Source organism: Sciurus carolinensis, chromosome 5 (assembly GCF_902686445.1).
Source record: "Sciurus carolinensis chromosome 5, mSciCar1.2, whole genome shotgun sequence".
Taxonomy (NCBI): Eukaryota; Metazoa; Chordata; class Mammalia; order Rodentia; family Sciuridae; genus Sciurus; species Sciurus carolinensis.
Window position 1 is genome coordinate 43390181 of NC_062217.1, and position 25111 is coordinate 43415291.

The 25111-nt window shown below is 34.7% G+C and overlaps 1 protein-coding gene across 3 annotated transcripts in view; it reads right to left on the reverse strand.

The window, feature by feature from the left end:
- Positions 1-23960, reverse strand: part of Cog3 (component of oligomeric golgi complex 3) — a 54767-nt gene extending 30807 nt beyond the window's left edge. The window contains exons 1-12 of one of the 3 annotated variants that reach the window (XM_047552875.1): positions 23674-23960; positions 14189-14335; positions 12406-12467; positions 11040-11205; positions 10070-10144; positions 8898-8990; positions 7785-7910; positions 6404-6484; positions 4075-4118; positions 3505-3631; positions 3001-3092; positions 2124-2263 (exon numbers count right to left, since the gene is read on the reverse strand). In XM_047552875.1, the coding sequence (XP_047408831.1) occupies positions 2124-2263; positions 3001-3092; positions 3505-3631; positions 4075-4118; positions 6404-6484; positions 7785-7910; positions 8898-8990; positions 10070-10144; positions 11040-11205; positions 12406-12467; positions 14189-14335; positions 23674-23847 (1327 nt within the window). In that variant the 5' untranslated portion in view covers positions 23848-23960. Of the gene's footprint in view, positions 1-2123; positions 2264-3000; positions 3093-3504; positions 3632-4074; positions 4119-6403; positions 6485-7784; positions 7911-8897; positions 8991-10069; positions 10145-11039; positions 11206-12405; positions 12468-14188; positions 14336-23673 lie in introns of those variants that run through there. The other 2 variants (XM_047552876.1, XM_047552877.1) reach the window with 2 other exon arrangements.
- Positions 23961-25111: the final 1151 nt, after the last annotated feature.

Sequence of the window (25111 nt, forward strand, 5' to 3'; positions counted from 1 at the left end):
GGATAAAGAAACTGTGGTATATATATACAATGGAATATTACTCAGCTATAAAGAATAATAAAATTATGACATTTGCAGGCAAATGGATGAAATTGGAGAATATTATGTTAAGTGAGATAAGCCAATCTCAAAAATCCAAAAGACGAATGATCTTACTGATAAGTGGATGACACATAATGGGGGGTTGGAGGGGGGCAAGAATGGAGGAAGGAGGGACTATATAGAGGGAAAAGAGAGGTGGGAGGGATGGGGGGGAAGGAAAAAAAATAATGGAATGAATCAAACATCATTACCCTATGTAAATGTAAGATTATGCAAATGGTATGCTGTTACTCCATGTACAGAAACAACATGTATCCCATTTGTTTACAATAAAAATAAATTAAAAAAAAAAAAAGAAAAGAAAAAAGAAAAGAAAAGAAACGTATCATCTACTCCTTTAGACCCAGGAAACTGTTTTCTTCTCATCAAGCAAAGATACTACTTTTAGTATCTTTGGTTCAGAAACAGTATGAACTATTTTTGCTTCAGAGACTGTGGTTGTATTCTGTTTCAGAATGACTCAATGACCTAAAAAAAGTTTAATAAATGCTTTCAATTTCCTCAGTTTTAAAACTGGTAAATAAATTGGCCCTTATACCTTCTTCCTGGGACTCTGCAAATTATTTTTATTATTAATATGAATAATGAATATGAATTCTAAGAGGGATTTGGACTCTTTAAAATTCTTCTGGCCAGGCACAGTGGTATACACCTATTATCCCAGAGATTTGGGAGGCTGAGGCAAGAGGATCTCAAGTTCCAGGCCAGCCTCAGCAACTTTAGTGAGGTCCTAAGCAACTTAATGAGACCCTGTCTCAAAACAAGGTGGAGGGTGTGGAGGGGTGATGGGATGTAGATCAGCGGTAAATTGCCTTGGGTTAAATCCCAGTACCAAAAAAATAAAGGGAAAAAAAAAACTTATTTTATAAAGCTTTAGACTAATCCTAAGAGAAAGACAGGGCAATTTATTAATTGGGTTACCGTCTCCATTTTACAAATAAATTGAGTCCCACAGATACTAATTCACTTAACATTTTCACAAAGACAAAAAGTAAAAAATAAAATGAAATATGAGTTTATAAATATTTCTTCATTTCTAAGACGCCATCAATGTTAGACAACAGTATTTCAGTAATATCTTTCCAAGGGGCAGAAGGCTTGAGGCACTATGTAATAACATAAAACATTCATTTTAACTAAAAAATTATCTTACATTCAGAAGTATTAATAGGGGAAGAAATGTACATATTAGAATGAACTATATGCAATAGGAATGACTTTAGAAGAATAACAAACTCAAAGAGTCTACTAACAAAAGTCAAGGTGAAGAAAATAAATTCTGCCAGTACTTCATGGATATTTTTTTCTAAAGGTATCTACATATATAATTAAGAAAATCATGTTTTCTGTGACAATCAAACCAAATATCAACAAAGTGATCAAATGGATGGAGCAGAGCTATTCCAGACAACTGCTTTTCTTTATATGTAATTATTTGAAATTAGTTATAATTTCAAAAATGATGAATCATTATTTTATTTATTTCAAAAATTATGAATTACTACTATATAAGTACGCTAAAATAATTCCAATTTTTAATCAAAAGTATGTAATACAGTCAATTGCTTTATATTCTGGTAACACTGTACTAGAAATGCCTAACCCAAAACTAACAGTAGGTTCTCTCTAGATTCCAGATGCTAGAATAAGAGTAACTAATGGATTGCAACACAGCTCTATGGTAGATGGCTTACTTGGCATGTGCAAAGCCCTGGGTTCAATCCCCAGCAACACAAAAATAAAGAAAAGTGATTCATTATTTTGTTACTATTTTTGCCCAGGTTTCTTTCCTGATTTAATTTGTAGCTTTAGTCAAAAAATAAGGTGCATCTTGATTCAAAAAGGGGCAAAGCATCAACCCAAGCTTTGAAAATATTAAAAAATCTTAAAAATTTCAAAAATGCATAAAAGTATTTTAAGTAATGGGATTATGGGAGGAGAAAGATCTAACTTTTTTCAAATTCACTAAATCACAAACGTAATTAAAAAGAACTTTAAAATGATCCCTTCTACTTATTTACCATTGTTCTGTACATGATCTTCAAGCACTTCATTTTTAAGAATCCCACAAAGTTCCGACAAAGTCTCTAAGTGAATAACATGAATTATCAGTGGCCTGAAGACATCATACAATGACACACACAGTTTCTCCAAAAGCTCACTAAAATGAAAGAATAAAATATGGTTATTAGCAGTAATCTTTTCAGGATTTTCTAATACCTTAAAAGCTTCATTGATTACTTCAAGCCAATAAAAATAATAAATATCTACTGGAAAATAGCATCTGGGACTATTATAGAATGAGAAATGAAAGGCAGAAAGTAATTTTGTGAAACTTTTTCTTTAAAACCTCAGAATCAATAAGCAATTCACAGAAGTTAGTTCAAATTAGCTGTCTAAAACCAAAAGTCAACCTATCATAACTTTTATTTACTTTAGCAATAATTTTCTGTATGTCCTTTTACAAACAAAACTATTTCAGTAGAATGTGATTACCTTTTATATTCCACTTCACTGTGAATCAAATGGTCTGTTTTCTCCACAAAACTTTTTAAAAGGCATTGGTTTAGATAAACAAAACTCAAAGTAATGTGGACATATACCCAATATTATCAGAAATTTTAAATATTTGAAAAGAAAAAAAATCAGGTTCCTTGCATACAATTCTTCCTGTTGTACCAAAAAGTCTCCATAATTATACTACAAATAATGTTGACCTTTAAACCACACATTTGTTTTAAGAAAATAATCTATCCCACCCATCAATATTCTGTTCATAAACATAAAAAGTTAATGTACTGCAGTTAAGTATAGACTATTCCTATAATATACTACTCCATCAAGGTCATTAGCAAATTAAGTCTTATCAATAAGAGTTAGATCCCATGTACTACCTACTCTAATTTTGATGTCGGTTTTGTGAAAAATTCATTGTAAAGTTGGTGCTCATCCTGGCATACATGGACCATAAAGGCACAGCCACTTCGAACCTGCAGTAAACACACACACCACCTGCAGTTAGAAACATAACACTTCCAGCATTTGTAAAATAAAGCCAACACTTTTACTGCAAAAAGATTATGCATATATTTATAAAACAACTTGTCAAAAAACAAAAAATGGTTCACGTCCATGGATTAATGCCTAATGGAATTACAGGTGATTTTAAATTTTTTATTAAAAATTTTTTTAGTTTTTATTTTCTCAACTTTAAATAAAAATGAAAATATGCTGCAAAGCTGAATAAGGCTTACTACTAAACTAGATTTATAATAACTGAAAAAAAATAAATTTAGTTTTCTGATATGGGAATCAAAACTTATTAACTCAAGTGAATAAGGCAAGTTATCAAAATAACTCAAAGGAAGGATTAACATTAAACCAAAACAAAGAGAAACTTACCAAGGCACAATGATCTCTGTTATTTTGGCTGGTTAACTCTGTCACAGTACAGGCAATACTAGGGCCCAGAAGGAGCTCCCGCTGATCAAGGTAACACTGGTGGATATCATTAAGCAGTTGCTGGTATCTGGAAAGGAAGATTAGGGTTTGAATCTTTAATTTCCAATATGAAAACTAAATCTGGTCTTAAATCCCAGTGTAGGTTGTCAAGCCTCTAAAGCCATAATAGTCACCTCTCATTTGCCTCTCAAACACTTAGAAATACAGATATAAAACAAAACCCATAATAAAGTGATGCCATAAGCTTTAACTTTTAAAGAAGGATTTCTCTTCCAAGAAGAGAGATCTCAGGTCTGCCGAAACGAGAAGGAAATTCTGCTGTGGGAAAAACTGCTACCATTTAAACTTTCCAAATCAGGTCTAAGAATTTGCTGCCCCAAGTAGGTTATTTACCACAAGAACAAGTCTGAAGGCAAGTGTTCAGAATATTTCAGTGACATAACTAGATCTAGGAAAAACAGTACCACAGGAGAAGATAATCTGGAAATCACGGAACATCTGAGTACTCACTCAGGTATTTTTTCAGATCGATGTTCTATTTGTTCAATAAGAGTCTGTAGAATAAAGAAAAATACATTGAAAATCCGTCTTTTTAATTGTATTTTCAATTACTTTCTTATTATAGCAGCATCACACTCATTTAAAAAACTGTACTTACAACTTAAAATCATAAAAATTTCCTGGATAACACTAAAAAAGAAAACACACTTAATATTTCAGTATATTTTCTCAGTTCTTTGTAGCCACCATAACTATATTTTTCTTTAAACAAAACTGGAATTACACCATATATTCACCTTTATAATCTGTTTTTTAATTAACACCATTTCAAAAGTATTTTCCTATCAAGTAAATCTGTTATTAGATGAAAATGTACAGAAAGTCTTAGCATAGTACCTGATACTGAGTAAACACTGAATAAATGAACCATCATTATAAATAAACAATATATTAAATGAGTACATAATATTCTATACCACGCTACTGAGTAGATGCATCCTGAATCTACAGGAATAATTACTCCACTGTCAACATATAAGTTGTTTCCAAAGAATCACAATCTACTGGTCAAGAGCCTGGAGTGAAACTTTGGGGGTTTTAGTGTCTGCTCCATCTCAGCTATTTGAGCCCAGGCAAGCTGATTCACACCCTAAGACTCCACTCCCCACCACATAAAACCATATGGAATCCATATATATGCCTACCAACAGTCCTGTCTCACCAAATCCTCAAAAGCACTATTATACCTTAATGTGCCAATTTATGACAGACAAAAAAAAAAGCCCAACTTTTAACTTGCATGCATTTTTCACATTTCCTATGAGTACTCTGGTCTTTTTATAATAGAGTTTCAACTATTTCATTTTTTCCCCTCAAATACTTAGCAAATTTTCCCAGTATCATGTAGAAAACTCCATTCCTTTTTGATTTGGCATATTTGGGAACATGCAGAAGAAATTTTTACTAGGAGTACCCTCCAACCAATAAGTTGCCATGGGAAAGAACTGATATTTAAAAGTTGAATCTCCCCAATCAGAAACAAAATAGTCTTACTCTTCATTCAGTCTTTCATGATTTTTAGTCTAGTTTTATCATTTTCTTCATCTTTATAACTTCATTAAGGTTACTGCTAGATAAATATGCTATGCTATCACTAAAATAAATGGGACCCCCATCACACACACTAATTGATTTCTAATAGTACATAGGAAAGGCATTCATAACTAGATAATCATTTTGTAATCACCCACCACACTAAGCCATCTTATATATATCATGTCTTTCCTAATCAGATTTTTAACATTAGTATTTGGCTAATAAATAAAAGTAATCAACCAGGTAAAATCTATATGTCATACTAACAATTAACCACTCTTTATGTCTTCTATCAAAAAAAAAAACTAAATTTAAAAAAAAAAAACCTCCCTTTAATTGGTTGACTTCTAAGAGAGAAACAAGGAAGAGTATAAAGTGAAAAGTCAGCAAAAGTAAACTATTCTTTGTAATAATCTCACAATGAGTAAAATTAACTGTATCTCATGTCATAAAACACACACAGAAGATATATATATGTGTGTGTGTGTGTGTGTGTGTGATACCTTTGCCCCATCCATTTCCAATCACTTTATCAAGATAAATACACTGTGGATTCCTTTACAAACCACACACTGCTAAAGAAGCACATTCCAAACCTCATGGAATATACTGTCAATACCTTAATTCAACAACTTCTCACTGAATTACTGCCTCCCTATCTCAAATCTTTCATCATAATTCATTTTTATCCTGCATCCTTAATCTTATGAAATGGCAAAATTTGACCAAATCACTCTCCAGATTAAGACATCTCACTTGTTCTCTACTTTTCCTGAATTAGCCTGACATGTAATACCCCTTGTTAGATGGTCTTTGTCATCTTTCCATCACACACCACTAATGTCCTGTGTTTCAATCATAACAAATTATAAGGAGTCCTCCCAAAATACAAATCTTTCATGTCTCTAACAACCGTCTCTATAATGCTATTCTCTATATTAAAAAACATTATCAATCCTCTCAAGTTCACTAAATATCCCAACTTTTTAAGCTCAACCATCACCTTCATCTAGAAACCTTCCCCAAGCATCACAGAAGAGTTAGGTGCTCCTTGCTCTTTGGACTTGGAGCACCCAGGACACATCTCTAAGATACACCACTGAAATGTGAAAAGACAAAGCCTATCTTTCATTCATGTTCATTTCCTTTGGATAAGCAAAGGACCTAACATACAATAGGACTTCCAAAAGGATAGCTGAATAAATGTCATAGTAATACATGCTACTTATGACAATAGACTTACTCGGACTTTGGGGGCAGCAGCTCGAAATTTTACATAAAACAGAGTGAAGGCATTGTCTGCATTAGGTACAGATGAAGGATCCTAAAGAAACATGGGGGAGGATAAGGAAAAAGAAAATCAACAAATAATTATTCAGAATATATAACATTAGCCATTTCACAAGAGTCCTGGTAGGCCTCTAGACCAACCAAAAGCTCAGAAAGAAAAATCTCAATGACTACATATTATTATCGTTATAATTGAGAAATAATTAAGTGCAACTGTCACCTCTCCCCCTTATTATAGTTGAAATTTGCCTTAATACTTGAGTCTTAGCAGTAAACAGATCTTAATTCAGCATAAGACGGTGGCCAAATTACTTTACCTCATTCTGATTCAGTGCATTCATAAAATTACCACAATACACAGAGGTTTTGTGCAGTTCATCAGTAAAGCACTAGCATAGTAGGTACTAGTACTTATTAAGATATTCATTTCCAAAATTAACTGAAAATAGAAAAGTACAGTCTGGGTGTTCCATCTCATCTAAGAGCAATGTGAACAATAAAACAACCCAAATCACTGGCTTTGAATTCAAAGTTGAAGACAACACTCCATGTTCTTTAGAAAATAAGCTTAAAAAATAAAACATAACCCTATGGTTTTATCTTCTTAGGAAAGAAATATGCTCACTGACCATGCTCCTAGTTAATACTATTCTTGTTTTCTAACCTAACACCTGTTAACTTCCCACTTAGCAACTACTGTAATCTGTAACTAATTTGTTTCCTTCTTTTACTGATTAGTTCTCCTGAATATAAGTTCCTTTTGCTACTAAACACCTCCTAATACTGCCAAGCATTAGAACATACTCAATAAAAATGTTTGCTGAATATAAAAGAACATAAAAATTACCAAAAAAATATATAATAAAGAAAACAATTTGGGGCTGGGGATGGAGCTCAGTGGTAGGCCACTTGCCTAGCATGCACTAGGCACTGGGTTCAACCCTCAGCACCACACAAAAAAAATTACAAGTAAAATTATTCACCACACAGACTGAATCACTTTTATTATTTTAATATATTTTCCAATATTTTCATGAGAAAGAAATGTTTTAATATTTTTAATATTTTTCTCATTTTGTTATTTATCATGTAGTAGTAGATACTTTTCACACTGGTAAATGCTAAATACTATTTGAAAATAAGACTGAAATGGACCTTTATAATATAACAATTTTCCTCTGTTAAAAATAAAACAGCAGTACAAATTCTTATTTAATAAAAGGTAAAAAATTTTTGAGCACTAATTTCAAAGATTATGGAAAATAAATGAATCACTAACCAAAAAAAAAAAAAAAAAAAAAAAAACAAGCTGATAATGGGATCAGTTAACTCACCCTTTTTAGCAACTGATTTGTGAGGGTCTGTAGCGTATTCACAGTATATGTCTTCATAAGGTGCAAAGCTTTAGAAAGACACTGTTTAAACTTCAGTAAATATACAGGGTAATCTTTAAAATTAGGCTGTAAAGAAAGGGAAAGATTTACAAAAAGGAAACAAATGCTGACAGAAAGTAAACTTTTAATGAAAACCAAGATGTCTCCTAAGTAAAGTTATACATGAAGCTCAAAAAAAGGATTTATGTAGACCACAAGTGTCACGAAGACACTCTGACTGACATGGCCTCAGTCAAATACCCTATGTCTGATACAAAGAAGAGGTTCAATAAATACTTGCACTTGTGAGCAAAATATACTTTTATCACCCCAAACTTTGAGAGCAATATGTAAAACCCGTCTAGAAAAAGGAGTTAGTAGACATGAATACAGCAGTAAGTCCTTGGGAGATAGGGAAATCAAAGAGCTTTGTCCCCCCAAGTAACACTTCCTGTGTTCAAATTAAGATCTCACACATCAGGATATTAATAACTTAAAAATAGCTCATCCTTTTACATAGGATAAAGTTGAGTCAGTCAGGACCATTTCACTTGAGGGGTCACCTTGGGAACTGAAATTACTTTTTATATATCACTTCTGATACCCACAAATTTACTAGTTTTTCTTCAACATATTACAACACATATAACCATCCCTCAGTATCCAAGGAAGATCGGTTACAGGACCCCCAAGAATATTAAAATCCACAGATGTTTAAGTCTTTGATATAAAATGGTATGGAATTTGCATATAACCTACACATAACCTCCTATAAACTTTAAATCATTTCTATATTACTTATAAGACCTAATACAATATGAATCCTATATAAACAATTGTTACATTGTATTAAGAACTAATGACAAGAAAAAGTTTGTATATATTCAATACAGACACAATATTTTTTCTGAATCTTTTCAATTCTCAGTTGACTGAATCCACAGGTGTAGAACCCTGGATACAAGAGAGATGACTGTATTTTTCCCTTCAGGAGAAATAATATTTTACAGCACAAGAAATGATAATAGGAATGCTAAGATTTCTTTAAAAAGACAGAAAAATGCCATGACTTACATGAGATGAGATGTATGTTATACAATCATCTAATTTGGCCAACATAGGTATAAATCCTTCGCTATTCACAGACAATGTAGGGGAATTCAATTTCTTCAAGGAGAAAAAACAAAAAATTAAAAAAACACAAATAATCAACTGACAAAAAAAAAGATACATAAGTAAAAGCTGAAAATTATGAATTAGAGTTATATTCCTTTAGGATACGATAGTGTCTTTACATTTTAAAAGTCATCAAAATATCCTTAAGTATTTTCCATGTATAAGAATAAAGAAGAAACAAATAGAAAAGAATATTGATTGTTTATTCCTAATAAGCTTTAATGGGGCTCTGCACAAATTAGAAAATATTTTTATTAAACACTGTACAATGTTATACTGAAATAACTTATCAAATACCCATATTTCCCACTTTCTAGCACTTCACAAATATATAATTTTTCTACTTTTGAAAACTGACAATTTTCTTATAAAGGTTTAACTAGCAGTCACACTAAATTCAGCAATCATATTATGAAAGTAAAATATTATCAGCCAATTATGTCTTATCTTGAATACAAACAGCTTGGCAATGAACTGCTTCCCACTGCATTTCATGGTTAACTGGCTCTTAGTTTTAATTGTGTCTTTATAAAACTATAATAATTATGATTATTTTAGTAAATGAATAACATTATTTATACATAATTATTAACTTATGGTTAAGAAACATATAGAATATAATTTACACAGCAGTCTTTATTGGGCCTATTATTTGGGATACAGTATTCATTATGAGAACTACACATTTCTTCAAACCAAACATGAAAAATAGTTTAAAAATTGTTTGACTACCATTTTATAGTAACACAACATAGCAAGAATTAAAACTGAACATTTTATTTATTTATTTTATTTATTTACAATTGAATATTTCTTTTTATAATCTCACAATTTACAGATAAGATACTATAAGAGGTAATCAACAAGATTTTAATAACAACACAATTTAAGAAATACTGCTTAAAAAGCATTTGAAAAATTCTGAACTAGTATCTCCATTTGCAACAAAAAGAGTATCAGAGTAAGCTATTACATTAAAATACCACTCAAGCCAATTTAAGTTTGAAGATTATACTAAAAAAGGAAAATATAAAAATTGCTAACTTCATTAAAAAGTTAAAAAGACTTACTGTGTTAATAGTTTCCAATTCATTAAAATAAGAAAGCTTTTGTTGAATGTTTTCAGCCAGACTGACAAGTTCCGACTTGCATTTTATAAAAGAGAAAAATCAATTATTATTATTATATGACAACTCTCCAGTCTTAAAGTTACTTTCAACAGATTATATTAGACGTTTAGGTGTATATCAGATATAAGATTTCAGAATAATGCTCAAATATTTCTGCATTCATGAACTGAAAGGGTAATAATTACTATAAATTTCATCTATTTTTATAAAATAAAAAATAATTGTTTTTTAAAAACACATAAGCTGGGCACAGTGAAACATGCCTATTATTCCAGCAGCTCAGGAGATTAAAGCAGGAGTATGCAGAGTTCCAGGCCAGTCTCAGCAACTCGGCAAGGCCCTAAGCAACTTATTGAGAGCCTGTCTCAAAGGGGTAGGATGTAGCACAGTGGTAAAGTGCCTCTGGGTTAAATCCAATTAAAAAAAAAAAAAGTCACAAAACACATATAGAGAAACTTTTTTTTTTTTTTTGGTCCCTTCTGAGGCGCCGGGGATTCGAACCGCAGCCCTTGCGCATGCTAGGCGAGCGCTCTCCAAAAGGAGCTATTTCTTCAGCTCCTAGAGAAACTTTTGAGGTATACTAACTTCAGTATTCTAAGTTATGAGTTTAAGTGCAACCTGATCAACTAAACTTTTCAAAAACCCCAGCATTAGTACAATCACTCTGCTGTTTAAGAAAATGTCACTACTAAAGAGTAGACAGAGCCAACTAGTAAACCCAATATACTCTGACTCAAAGTTTGTCTTTGCCCCTGTTCACAAGCTTATTTGGAATGAATGTAGGTTGTCTTCATAAGAACCTGCAGGTCTAGCAAAAGGTCTCATAAAGAGCAGTGTTCAATATCTACTCCAAGAATTAAAAACAAAATATTTACTATAATTATTGACCCTTTCTCCTACTCCATATTACCTGTTCTTTCAGGAGCTGTTCACAGGCTTCATGTAGGGTTCCTGTCTTATTGGACACAAAAAGATACTGTTTCTGCAATGACTCCAGATGCTGAAGAGCACTGTTTACATCATTCAATATAGCATCACACTGCTCCTGAAACCCAGACAAGTAATCCCTCATCTGTCTAGAAAACAGAACCAAAAGGGGATTGGCAATAATATTTTCCCCCAATAAGCACAGTCAATAAACAATTTCCCAAAATGTTTGAACTTTAGGAGGAAAGTCTGACCTGCTAACAAAAGATGATTACATTAAAAAATGTAGCAAAAGCTGTGTCATAAACTATTTCATTACTTAATAAGGCAAATCCGGATATTATAAGTAATGAAAGGAATTAGCCTTGAAGCCATAACCTGGCTTTTTACATGTAAGGCAATAACTCACTGACTCAACATTTAAAAGCTGAGACACCAAGCCATCCTTAAGCAGCAAACAGGGTTGATCCTTCAGATCACTGCTACCTTTGAAAGATGATATGATATTGGGAAAAGAATTCTGGATTTGGAATTATGAGACCTGGGTCCAAGTTCCAGTCTGCTTCAGTCTACATGACACTAAGTTACTTAATATTCCCAGGTCTTGGTTTGCTCATTTGTAAAATGAGAATAGTATTATCTTCCCTCACATAGCTGCTGTGAAAATTAAATGGAATCATACATCAAACAGTCATCAATGAATGTTAACTGACAGCCAGGTGCTGTGGCTCATGCCTGTAATCCCAGGCATGACTTGGGAGGTTGATGCAGGAGGACTGCAAGTTTCAGGCCAGGCTCAGCAACTTAGTGAGAACTTGTCTCAAAATAAAAATAAAAAAGGACAAGGGTTATAGCTCAGTGGTGCAGCATCCTGAGTTAAATTTCCTGTACCAAAAAAATAAAATAAAATAATAAAATAATTGTTAACTGAATATGAGAGTTCAACCCACAGTTCCAAAATCAGTTAGAAAATTGTACACTGTCCTTTTTCCCCATATTACTGGTATATATAAACAGAACTACATAGTTACATTCAATCTAGATGGCCATCCTTAAAGCTTCTTGCAGATGTTTCTCCTTCTATAGAAAAGCAACCAACGCCTCGTAAAAATCCTATATAATTCCTACTTGAATCCAGTCTTCTCCGGAATTGTTGTTATTTTTTAAATCATACAACTTCTGATGCCAGATGTAATGACCCAAATTCTCTCTGGCTATTCTTAAAGAAAATGTGGTTGCCAGAGTTTTCTTTGCACCTTAGTTTATTTAAAGACACAGAATATGGAATGCTTGTGATGACTATGGTCTAAAAAATCAGTATATCCAACAAATACGAAAGCCACACATACCTATATTTAGTTCCTTCATCCTGATCCATCTGAGTTTGCAGTTTTGCAAACCATGAAAAAAACTAGAAAAATAAAGAGTATTATACTGTGAACCAAAGTAAAATAGATAAAATGAAAAGTGACTAGATGCTAAACAGCAAGCCAAAAGGTCAGATACTAACTCTTACTGTTTAGGACTCAGTCACTGATAATTAATTAGCTTTAAGCCAAGAGAAATAATTATTACATATGCAATATCTATATGCTAGGAAAAGCAAGGAATATTAAAAACAATGACCATTTCCAGAGTAAAGTAAGGGAGAATATTAAAAACATAATACGTACAAAATAAGTATTTCTTCCTTAGAAGCTAACGCCTACTTTCTATTTGCCAAATTTAAATAGTTAGCACAGGGCATTGGGTAAATATCAATCTTAATGTTACCTAATCAGAACTGTAAGAATTTAAACTCAAAAATATTAGAGTGGTTTAAGAAGACAGACTTTGGCACCATTCAAACCTTAGTTTGAATCCTTGTCTACTAACAATCTTGAAGAAAATACCCATTTAAAAACGGGTATAGGGATAGGAGTTGACCTTAAACAAGCATGAAGGAACTTTTTGGGGTGATAAGAATACTTTAGGTCTTGATAGTAGTGGTAGTTATACCAACATATACAATTGTCAAAATTCATCCAGCTCTACTTAAAATGAGTACATTTTATTGTATGTAAATTATAACTCAACATATTAGAATTTTTTTCAACTTTTTAGACAGATATGCAGGTACAAATTTAATACAGAAAATTCTGCTTTCAAATAGCTGAAAGAAGTTCACAGATATGGTACAAGACTGCTTTCTACAATGCTCAAGGGGGATTCAATGTCAAGGCCATGTAGTCTGGTCATATACCTTGGCTGTCAGTTACTGAGCATTTATCATGTGCCTGCCACACATTGCATTTACATGCATGTAATTATTAATTCTCATAAAAATCCTATAAGACAGATATAGGATCATCTTTGTTTTACAGATTAGATAGGAAACTAAAACCAAAAAAGGTTAAGTGATTTGCCTAAGCTCACAAAGATGGTTAAGTGGCTTTCACATGCAGATGGGAATAACTAAAGAGTCAGAGATCCCAACTGCTGTGCATCGCTGCCTTTCTGGACTTACTATCCACACAATTCAGTACATCTGTCTTTATGCCTTCCCTGGAAAATGCCTCAGCTTTAACCCTTGACAGAAAGAGAAGGAAAGGGAAGTGGCAGAAGAAATTGCTATGCATTTATGTTTGTATCAGCAATACACAAAAACCAAGAAAAGATTACTCATGCTATATTGCTGAAAAATATCTATAAACCTCTGTCACAATAAATGCTCAGTAAGTGGCAGCAAAGGTATATATTTAGGTTTTTTTAAAAAAGGATTACCTAGCAATAAGCCAACGGGTATATATGTTTGTGTGTAAATACGCACATGCTGAAAAGAGAGGTTAATACATATAAGGGAAGTCAAGTTCACAGTTCATAAAATATTAACTCTAATAAACATAATAATCTATCAACATCCAAACTTGGAATATTCTATTTTTATCTGTATTGCCAGTATAATCTGACCATCAATTCATTTAAAACACTTAAGAAACAGCTACAACTAACAGAAAATCACAAATGCTCTAAAAAGATTCAATGTCAACAAGTACCAAATGTTCAGACCCTTTAATCAGAATCTTTTTCATTAGCCTATTCTGAGACAGTTAAAAAAAATTAAACACCCTTAGAAAAAATAATGCCATTCACCTGCTGTGCAGTCTCAATTCTTTCTTCTTCCATTCCTAAAGAGGTGAAGCCCTTCAAGAGAATGTCTTCTGTAGATTCAGGCACTACTGAAGTCAGCTCAACAGGCAACAAATGGGATGTTATGCTGCACAAGTCTTCAATTGGGAGCTTGAAAAAGAGTATCACAAAATATTTAACTCAAAAATTCTCCAAATTTAACTCAAGTTTGGGCTTCTGTTTCAGCTGTTTTCAAAGAGAAAAAAAATTCCATTAAACCATATGAGGTTATAATACTCATACCATATGACCATATAATACTAACACTTTTCACTAGGCTCTGCTAAAATTTTATTTTCAAAATGTAAAAATGACATCAATGTCCCAACATTAGTAAGGTATGATTTTCAAATTAGCTTTCTAGCAATAGATATGAATGCATGCTAATCCACACACATTTTGTCATCTGAATTTCTTGTGTTCCACCAGGCAAAGGGGAAACCCACAGGCTGCTGAAAGTAGACTGCTCTTCCCAGGTCCTAACATAGTAAAACTGACCAAACAACAGAATTAACAAATCACACCCAAGGACTAGCCAACAAACTCTACCTCTTCCTATCACTTCCCCACTGGCACATATCACCTACCTCTCCTGCTGAAAAATTTTGAAATTACAATGGAACAGGAAGAAATTCAGAGTTTCCCATCATTTCATAGTAGCCTCACCAAGAAGGCCTCACTTTAACACCATTAGACCTAGTATTTTTCTAGTTCTCCCATACTAAAGATAGCCCAGGTATTAATTTACCAGTAGTTGTACAGACAAGTTGTTTTTAGACCTAAAAAAAAGGGGAAGTAGAAGCTGGGGAAAGCAAAAGGGCCAATTGTTTAAGTTCGATTCTAGTTTTCAGCCCCTAATTCATAAAATTTAAGGTATGATCCAAGGCCTTAGAAAACTGCTTTGTTCATTTTTCTAAACACATACATTTTATCTGAACAATATTTCTCTTCCAAGTGAAAATAAGCTACATGCTACCTAATTTAGAAACATAATCCTTTAACATTGAGTTTTTTGTAGATGGGTTCAAGTGGTGCTATACTTAATGACATGGTAAAGTATACTGTAGTGCAGCCCAGTATGATGTCTGCCTATTCACTTATAAACTGTGTGATACTGAGCAAAATACTTCTTGCTTCTTTTCCTCAATTTCTTCTCTTAGCTGATTCAGATACAGTATTTGTATTATCTGACTATTGTGAAGAGCAAAGAAGACAGCACACAGACGTGGAAAAACTGGCTTCTTGGAGTGCTAGGAAGCTACAGATAAGTGATCAGGAAGGTCCTTGATCTACTTTTTCCCCACAAATGAGTCTGACTCAAGAGCCAGGAGGATTCTGGATGTAGGTAAATATATCTTACTAGGGCATCACTTGTTTATGTAAACTCTTCCTGAATAGTAAAATAATCCCCAAGTATAAAAGGACTGTGGCCCAGCAAGAATTAAATTTCACCACCCCAGTGAGAATCTATCTTGAGTCTAACATGTGGGCAGCAACTGTGTGCTGCCACTAGGGGTTCTGGAGAACAGAGAGAACTGTGCTGAGATAAATGGACATGCACACTTTCTATGTGGAATCACCCTAATTACCAACAAGAAGCCATCTCCTAAGAAGGGGGTCCTCATCCACAAGAGATAATTCTGCATGTACAGCACTTAGTATAAGACTGCCACATAGTAAATACTCAATAAATTGGATCTACTGCTATGATTAGTAGTGTCTTTTACTCTTCTTATTTATTAACAGCAATACCACAGTAAGTAAATTGGTGAGTCTGAATCTATACTGCTTCTTGGGAACAGAATAGTCACTAAACTATCTTTACAATATTGTATTAGTAGTAAATTTTAGGTCTATATAAGCAGACCATAACAAAAATCCAATCATATAATTCCATCAGCAGTTTAGATAATATCAGAAGGGGTAGAGGAATCATGGATGAGGCCCAGATTTGAAAAATATACTGGAGGGCTGGGGAGATAGCTCAGTTGGTAGAGTGCTTGCCTCGTAAGCACAAGGCCCTGGGTCCAATCCCCAGCACCGCCAAAAAAAAAAAAAAAGAAAAATATACTGGAAAACACAGGGAGGGGCAGCTAGAATGAAGAAAGATGCAAAGAATGTTGCTTGCAACTCAACAATAGAAAAAGGAAAATAATCTAGAAAATCCTATGTATTCTTAAATTCATCAGGGCTGAGGTTACAGAAAAACTACATAGCAAAGAGGCATCTCCAGGAAGACTTGAACTGCACGTTTTGGCTCACCTGTGCAAGATCACTGGAAAAATGAATGACAAGCACCATGCAAGCAGATAAGCAGAATTCAACTAATATTTTTCACAAATTGATAAGGGTTGGAATGTGAGTAGAAAACACTGGGAAGTCACTGACAAAAGGGGTATGCACACCCACTCACATGGTCTCCTCTACAGACCTCCACTACATGTTCCTGAGTGCCAATGTGAACCCTTGGTACCAGACTGGAAGAGAGCAGGGACTGCTGCTATGTGGGCAAGCAGGGCACCCTTTTGTTCCAGAGGAACAAAAGCTTTAGGCCACTGGGGGAGGTAGAAACAGGGCAGCAAATTCTGTCAACTGTCAGGGACTACAGTGGGAGAAAGAAAAAGTAAATGACCTCGATCCTGGGAAAGGCTGTTTTACATTGCTAAAGAAGGAATCAGTAAACTTGAAGGTAGGTCAATAAAAACCACCCAATGAAACATAAAGGAAAAGCAGAATACAACATTTAAGAACTACAAGGTGGTACTGAATGATCAGGTATGTAGGTAACTGGAATTCCAAAAGAAGGAAAGAGGAAGCAAGAGCAAGAAAGAGAAGAGACAACAGAATAGAAGAGATATTTGAAGAATGGAGAATTTTCCAAAACTAATGAAAGACATAAAATCACAGCTCTAAGAAGCTCAGAGACTCCCAAGTAGAACAAAACATGCATATATACATACCATGAGCACACACGGACACACACACGGACACACACACGGACACACGGACACACACACACACACACACACACACACACACACTTTCTAGATATATTATATTCAAACTCCTGAAAAATAAAAATAAAAATTTTGAAGGCAGCCAGAGGAAAACACATTATATAGAGAAGAACAAAGACATAAATAACAGCAGACTTACCAGAAATTAAGCGAGTTACCAGACAAGAGAGTGCCATCTTTAAAGTGCCAAAAGACATATACACAACCAGTGTAACTCCACATCATGTACAACCACAAGAATGGAAAATTATACTCCACATATGTATAATATGTCAAATATAACTAAAAGAACAAATAAAATATATAAAAAATGAAGTACCAAAAGAAAAAACTGTCACCCCAAAATTCTACACCTACTGAGAATATCTTTTCATTTTGTTTTGTTTTCTTTAGGGCATAAGAAATTGAACCCAGGGCCTTACACATATTACGCAAGCACTCTACCACTGAGCTATACTCACAACCCAAGAATATCTTTTAAAATGAAGGAAAAATAAGGACTGGTCAAACAAACAAAAGCCAAGAAAAGGGGCTGGGGAGATAGCTCAGTCGGTAGAGTGCTTGCCTTGTAAGCACAAGGCCCTGGGTTCGATCCCCAGCACCAAAAAAAAAAAGCCAAGAAAATATATTATCAAAAGACCTATACTACAAGAAATGTTAAGGAAGTTCTTCGGGCAGATAAAATAACACTAGACAGAAACCAAATGAAGATAAATATGACAGTATTTATTTTTTTAAAAAATTTTTTTAATTGGCAATGGACCTTTATTTTATTCATATATGTGTATGTGGTGTTGAGAATCAAACCCAGTGCCAAGTGTTCTGCCTCTGAGCCACAACCCCAGCCCAGTATTTATTTTTTAATAATTCAGAAAGAAATGTGAAAAGGAAAACTAGCAGCAATGTATTGTTGGTTTATAACATATGTAAAAATAAAATGTCTGGCAACAATAGCACCAAAAAAGAGAAAGGAAGAAATGAAAGCTTTAAAAGGTTCTTATACTACACAAGAGTTAGTATAATATCTAAAGGTAGACTGTGCCTAATTGAAGTTGTGTATTGCAAACCCAAGGACTATCACTGAAGGCACACAGAGGACCTAGAAAACTAGTTCTCCAACACCATCCAGACCCGTATCCATCTTTAATTCAATTTCTTCTGAGAAAAGATTCTAAAACTATTGTTAAAGAGAATATAAATCAATGTCGAAATCAAAATCCTGGTTGTGATACCACATACTACAGTTTTGCAAAATGTTATCATAAAGGGAAACTGGCTAACATATATAGGGGATCTCTTTATATTCAATCTACAATTGTTCCAATTTCTTCAGTTAAGAAGAGTAATGTACTAATCACATTCTTCTGAGTTCAAAATTCCAGACAAGAAGTAAAATTCTTGTTCCAGAATAATTTGGACTATACAAAACAGACCTTTTAAATGTGTTTATCTGAATAGGTAATAAATTCTCATAACATAAAATTAAAGGAAAATCAGTAAAAAGTTTCCTTTCCTTGGACATATTTCCCAGCTATTCCCTTCCATAGTTTGAGGCAGGCTATCAATGTGATTAGTTTCTTATGCATCTTTCCTTTAATTAAAAAAAAAAAAAAACCTCTTTTTTTTAATCCAAATAACAGTTGACTATACATACTCCACATATGTATAATATGTCACATATAACTAAAAGAACAAAAAAAATTTATTTTTTATCTTGCCTTTTTCATCTAACATGAAGCATTTTCAATTGTCTCTTCAATAAAGAATAAGAGAAAGATGGAATTTACTCTTACTTTAAATTCATAGCTCTGTTACTAAACTATAAAATATTCATTATTTTAAAAGTACAAAATGTTTAAGTTAAAAGTAAATCTCCATTCTTCCTCTCTTCCCTGTCACTCCAATTCTTCTGAGGCAATACCAATGTTTATAAATTCGAGAAACATTTCTAAGGAATTTGAGAGCAGGATAAAGAACTTCAAAAGTAGAAGAAATCAGAGATAACATCCAACATTTATCAATCTTTCTTTCATGAATATTATTCAAAATACACAATCTTTTAAAATTCAAATAAATAGTAGAGTTAAAATGAAAAGTAACATTCTCCCCACTCCATTTTAACCATTTTCAATATTTTTGATACTCTATAAGTCTAAAAAACAAATTGACAGCTTTATGTATGAATTCATCAAATTTAGGTTCTATTTATTGACTCCTCCTATATAAGATAATAAAATTAGCACCCCTATATTTTCTTCCATATTTACTTTCCAATTATATCAACTATACCATCTCTTTTTTTATTGTTTGTTCTATTTAGATATACATGATAGCAGAAGGCATTCTGATTCACTGTACACAAATGGGGTACAATTTTTCATTTCTCTGGATGTACACATGTAGAGTCACACCATTCACGTAATCGTATATGTACATAGGGTAATGATGTTTGTCACATTCCACCATCTTTCCTTCCCCCTGCCCCCACCCTTCCCCTCATTTCTTTCTACACAATCCAACATTCTTCCTTTCTTCACTTACCCCACCCCGTTATGTATCAGCATCCACCTATCAGAGAAAACATTTGGTCTTTGTTTTTTGGGGATTTATACCAACTCTTTTTTACTGTCAAAATTTATAATAATTATACCTTATTCTTTGATTAAGTCTTTGGACTGATTTTTTTTTTTTTTTTTTTTTTTTTTTGCGGTACTGGGGATTGAACTCAGGGCCTTGTGCTTGCGAGGCAAGCACTCTATCAGCTGAGCTATCTCCCCAGCCCATTTTTTTTTTAATATACTATTTTTTTTTTTTGGAATGATATTTTAAATTATACTATATGTTTTCTGCCTTCCATAAATCTGCCAGAATTTCAGGTTCACTGATAGCATCTTTGGTTTCGGTGTGCCACACATTTATTACTGTCATTTCTAAAGGACCCAGGGGTGTCATATACATGTGCTCAGTGTTATCGTAAATCAAAAAAAAAAAAAAAAAAAAAAAAAAAAAAAAAAAAAATTTATCTTCTAATTTACTTTAGAAAATAAAATCATGAAAACTCTAGATACTTGAGAAGTTGTCACAGGATATTTCAGAAATATTCTGTATCTAGATGTTGTAAGTAAACATGATAACTTAAATTCATCAAAAAGCATTCTATTTGATTACTTCAAACACAAATGCTACTTTTCAATCATAAGGACTTTCAATATCAGAAAGAGAAGGCAGCTTCCTATTCCCTTATTCTCCCTAATATAAAACCATTTCCAACCAAGCATGAGAGAAACCACAACCACTTCAAATAAGTAATTCTTTTAAAGTATTAAATCAAGTTGTTTTCTAACATTAGAGAAAACGCTCCCAAAAGATACATTTGCCAAGCTAACTACTTTTCTCAAAATAGTTGGGATAGAGTGACTAGTCAAGAAGGGGTATGTGGTATCAGGTGGTAATGTCAAACTTGCCTGTTCTGACCTCTCGTTGGTTCTGGGGAGGAGGTAACTCACTGCCTCTAGCTCACTCACACTGCCCTGACTTCCAGATGGAACAGATACTGCCAGAGACAGGACAGCACAGGTCTTGATATTGCTAGAGAGCTACCATATAGCTTAGGCAAATGGAGACACTAACATATTAAATAACTACAAAAAACTATCAAGCTTTGCTTGACCAGCTCAGTAAATCCAGGGGGAAAACAAAACAAAATAAAGCAAACACATACCGTCCTTCCCCAAGCTTTACTTCTTCCGGAATTCTGGGTTAGAGAAAAATCACCTTAATAATCAATCATATTAATTGATTCCTTAAATGAAGCCTGATATTATTTTCTCTCTTTGGAGCAAATAACTGAAGAGCTACAGATGAAATCTCAGAACCTTCCTCTTCTTACCTTTGGTCTGGGTGACATACCAGCTCAATCTCAGGCTTCGAAACTATTCTCTAAGTCACAAAATCATTTGAAAGTAAGCACATGAATAATACATTAACAAGAAGTTTTCCATGTGTACTTTACATAGCTGACTGCATTGAACTCACTTAATTCTCCTTAAGTTTTCATTTTATAAAGAAAACAGAGGCTGTGTATCTAAGTCACACGTTCTATAAGAAAACAACAACTATAACAGTAATTTACAGGTAAGTTTCAGGGTAAATTATTTTAGCATTTTACCAAGAATTACTAAGTTCAGCAGAAAGAAAAAGGCCCTAACTACTAAAATCTTTTCCCTGGATACAAGAAACTAGTCTACTGCAAAATTTTTTATCTACTGGGAAAAAAAAAAAAAAAACTCCTTTCTGAATGAAAGTAAAGGAACCATAACACAAAAGAGAAAGTCATCTTCTCAAGAATTTAATGGCTTTATGATATTTACTAAGAGTGAGATGGCCTCTTGCTATTCTACTAACCTGCCCAGTTCCAACTGTTCAGGAAGTAATTTATCTTGTGAAAAATATGAAACACTACAGGAAATTCTTTAGGGATATACTAGTTGGACAAAATGAAAATTGAGGCATTTTTTTTTCAACACCAATGTTAAAAGGATGTAAGAAGAGATAAAAAATTAATTACAAAGACTTCCCATCAGACAAACACTTTAGTAGAAGAAAGGAGGGATGCAGAGAACTGAGAAGCAATGAGAATATCTCCCCCTTAAAGATTACAGGATGGGTAAATAATAGGCTGCTTCCTTCTCCCAGGAAGCCAATACCAAGGCTGCATTTACCAGGGAACCTCACTGAATTTCTGAATTTGTAAAGCACATCCCCTACCCATGACCTGGAACTGCTTTTTCCTACAGCTCAAATGTTATATCTTTAGTCTTTCCAAAGCTGGCTTCTTGTTTTCCATACTCAGTTCTCACCTTAGACTGTCACTTTCTCTAAAAGGCCTTCCTCATTGTCTAAAAGGGCACACCCCATCCCTTTTGGTCATAGTATCATATTTTATTTATTTTTCTTATCATTGTCTGAACTCACCTTCTTGTTCCTTTTATTACACGCTCATGATCCCCACAACTATGTGAGCTCTGTGAGATTAGGAACCTCTTCTTTCCTATTTATCTTCCTATCCTCAATTTCTAGTTCAGAGTACGCATGTAATCATTTAACATAAATTGCATTGCAGCTAATGATAGGTATCACTGCATGACATGGAAGAATGAGGTGGAAATGACAAGATTCCACTTACTTTACTCCAAACCCTCTCCAAGATCAATAACAATAAAAAAATTAAATAGTTCATAACCCATGACAACAAATTTTCCTGTAGAATATGCCCTCTGCCCTCCTCTGGCACTATGCTGCAAAAGCATTCTGCTTCAGTGACAAGTCGAGTCAATTATAAACAGACTGGTAAATTTATAGAGCAAACAACTTCCATTATCCAGGACATAAAAGAATGATAGCCAAGTCAAAGAAATTTCCACCTGCTTCCTCATTTATTTCAGATCCACTTCTTGTACAACATCCTAGAGGTGGACAGAGAAACATAAGAAAGAACACCTATTTTATGACTGAGCATACAATGGAAATGTGAAGAGAACCTTTCAAATCAAAACTCTAAAGTCTCAGAGCAGAAAAAGTTGAGGACACTAAAGTCAATGTGCATTTGGACACAATTCCAAATCGTATAAAAAGAATGCTTTCTACATCTACAGTAACCACCACTTCTTATAAAATAATCCTAAACCTGGCCCTCGGAACTAAAAAAAGTTGATTGAATATGAACAATTCGTAAAATGTACTTCCTGCCCTTATAAACAGTTGGAGAACCACACAAGCAGTAACAAGCACAATATCCCAAAGGTAACTGGATTAAAAACTTTGACATTAAAACTGAAGAGTAATATTTAGTAATGTACTGGCTTAGATTTTAAAATAAATTCATTTTTATTGCTTTGCTATGGGTCAAATAAATCTGACCTCCCATAACCTGTACTTGATGGAGATGAGGTGTTATGAATGAAACTGCCCCTCAGGATCAAGTTTCGGTCTAGCCAAATCTTCCCAGGGAAAAAGGAAGCTAGATTATTTATTACCGTGGAAAACAAGCATCAACTGGAGAACGTCCAGCAGTAAAGCACCTCGGGTGGAGTGCACCTCCTGGGAGACGGTGGGCTCACACTAGAGACACCTAGAGCAAGAGTCCAGGGGCAAGGCTCCGGTGCAACCGTCCCACGCCTCTGGGGGCTGGTGAGAAGCTGCCCTGCACTAGCCCCCAGACACTCCCGCAGTCCTACTCCCGCAGGAGCAGAGTCGGGGTCGTCCGAAGTGCGAGGCTGACAACCCGGGGACAAGTGAGGATCCTCCCACCGGATCCGCCACCGTGGCCCGGGAGGAGTGGACAGACACCCGGGGCAGACGCTAGCGAGGCCGAGGTGGCGTCGGGGCGCCCGAGGAGTCCCTCCGCCCTACCCGTTCCGCCCGTCACCTCACCTCGGCCGGCACCGGCAGGTTCTCCGCCGCCGCCTTCAACTCCAACACTGAGTCCGTCTGCCTGTCGGTCAGAGGCGCCGTCGTGTCGGGTCTCCGATCCCACAGAGCCAACTTCTCCCGAGCGTCCCTCTCAGCCGCCGACTCCGGCAGCAGCGACAGCGCCGCCTCCGCCATCGCCGCGGCCCCAGCGGCCCTCAGCAGCAGTGGCGTGGAGGGAGTCCAAGAGAGAGGCCAGGACAACTTCCGGGAGAACCGGGGCTTCCAGCACCGCAGCGGTGGCGGGGCGGGGCGGGGCGGGGCGGGGCGGAATGCCCTGACTCCGGAAGTGCTTCCATAGCGTGTGGGCGGGACCGAAATCTGGACAGACGTGGCTTTAAACAGGGAACAAATATTTCCGGTTTGGATCTAGAAAGGAGTGAAGGCGAAAGGTCCTGACGGAAGTAGAAATTCCCCTACCGGAAGTCTCTTCCTCAACATCAGTAACTTTATTGTTACCTGTTGTTCAAATTATTGACAACTATACTAAGTCACCTCGCCCTCGGGAATCTTGGTGAACCCCTGTATCTAGTGCCTTTCATCTCACAGCTGAGTAGTCTGGGTCGGAGTATGAGTTCCATGTTGACAGTTTCTGCCACTTAGATCAAAACCAAGAACAGCAACTTTTCCAACATCCAATAATTTCCCTGTTACAAAACCAATTTATGGAAACACATAAAAAATTCAATATATTTTTACGTGTATGTGTGTGTGTGTGTGTGTGTGAGAGAGAGAGAGAGAGATGTGTGTGTGAGAGAGAGAGAGGGAAGGAGAGACAGAGAAACATTTTTTATCAAATAACTGGAAAATAAATCAGAATATTCAACATTGAAGAATTAGATCAACAATTCGTCTTTTCTCTGCCACTTGCTTCCTCCAATATACGGTGCCTCACCACAAAGAGGCCAAGTGATCATAGAGAAATCTCTAAAAGTGTGAGCCCAAATAACCTTTTTCTCTTTATAAGTTAGTTATCTCAGGAATTTATTATAGTAATGGAAAGAAATGTAAAGGGCATATTATGCTGCCATTAAATCATCTCAGAGATTCGAGCAACAAAATAAATAATGATAGTATTGTATCATAACCTATATAATAAAATAAATACCCTTTTGTCCATAGTGATATAAAAACTGGCAAGAGACAACCTTCTAACTTAGAGAAGAATTCCAAATCAATAAAAATAGAAAAATTAGAGAAATAGAAAATCATCATTTGGACATCACAATATGGAAGAATGGATATTAAAGTGAGTCAGCAAGTTAGAGGAGAAACAGAAATTTGCAAACACCCAAATGATCCTACCAAGACACTTATGAATACCAAGGAGAGCAGTAACTTTACGGAGAAGAAACCTGGCAGACACCACCTTAACCATGTGATCAAAGTCAACATCATCATG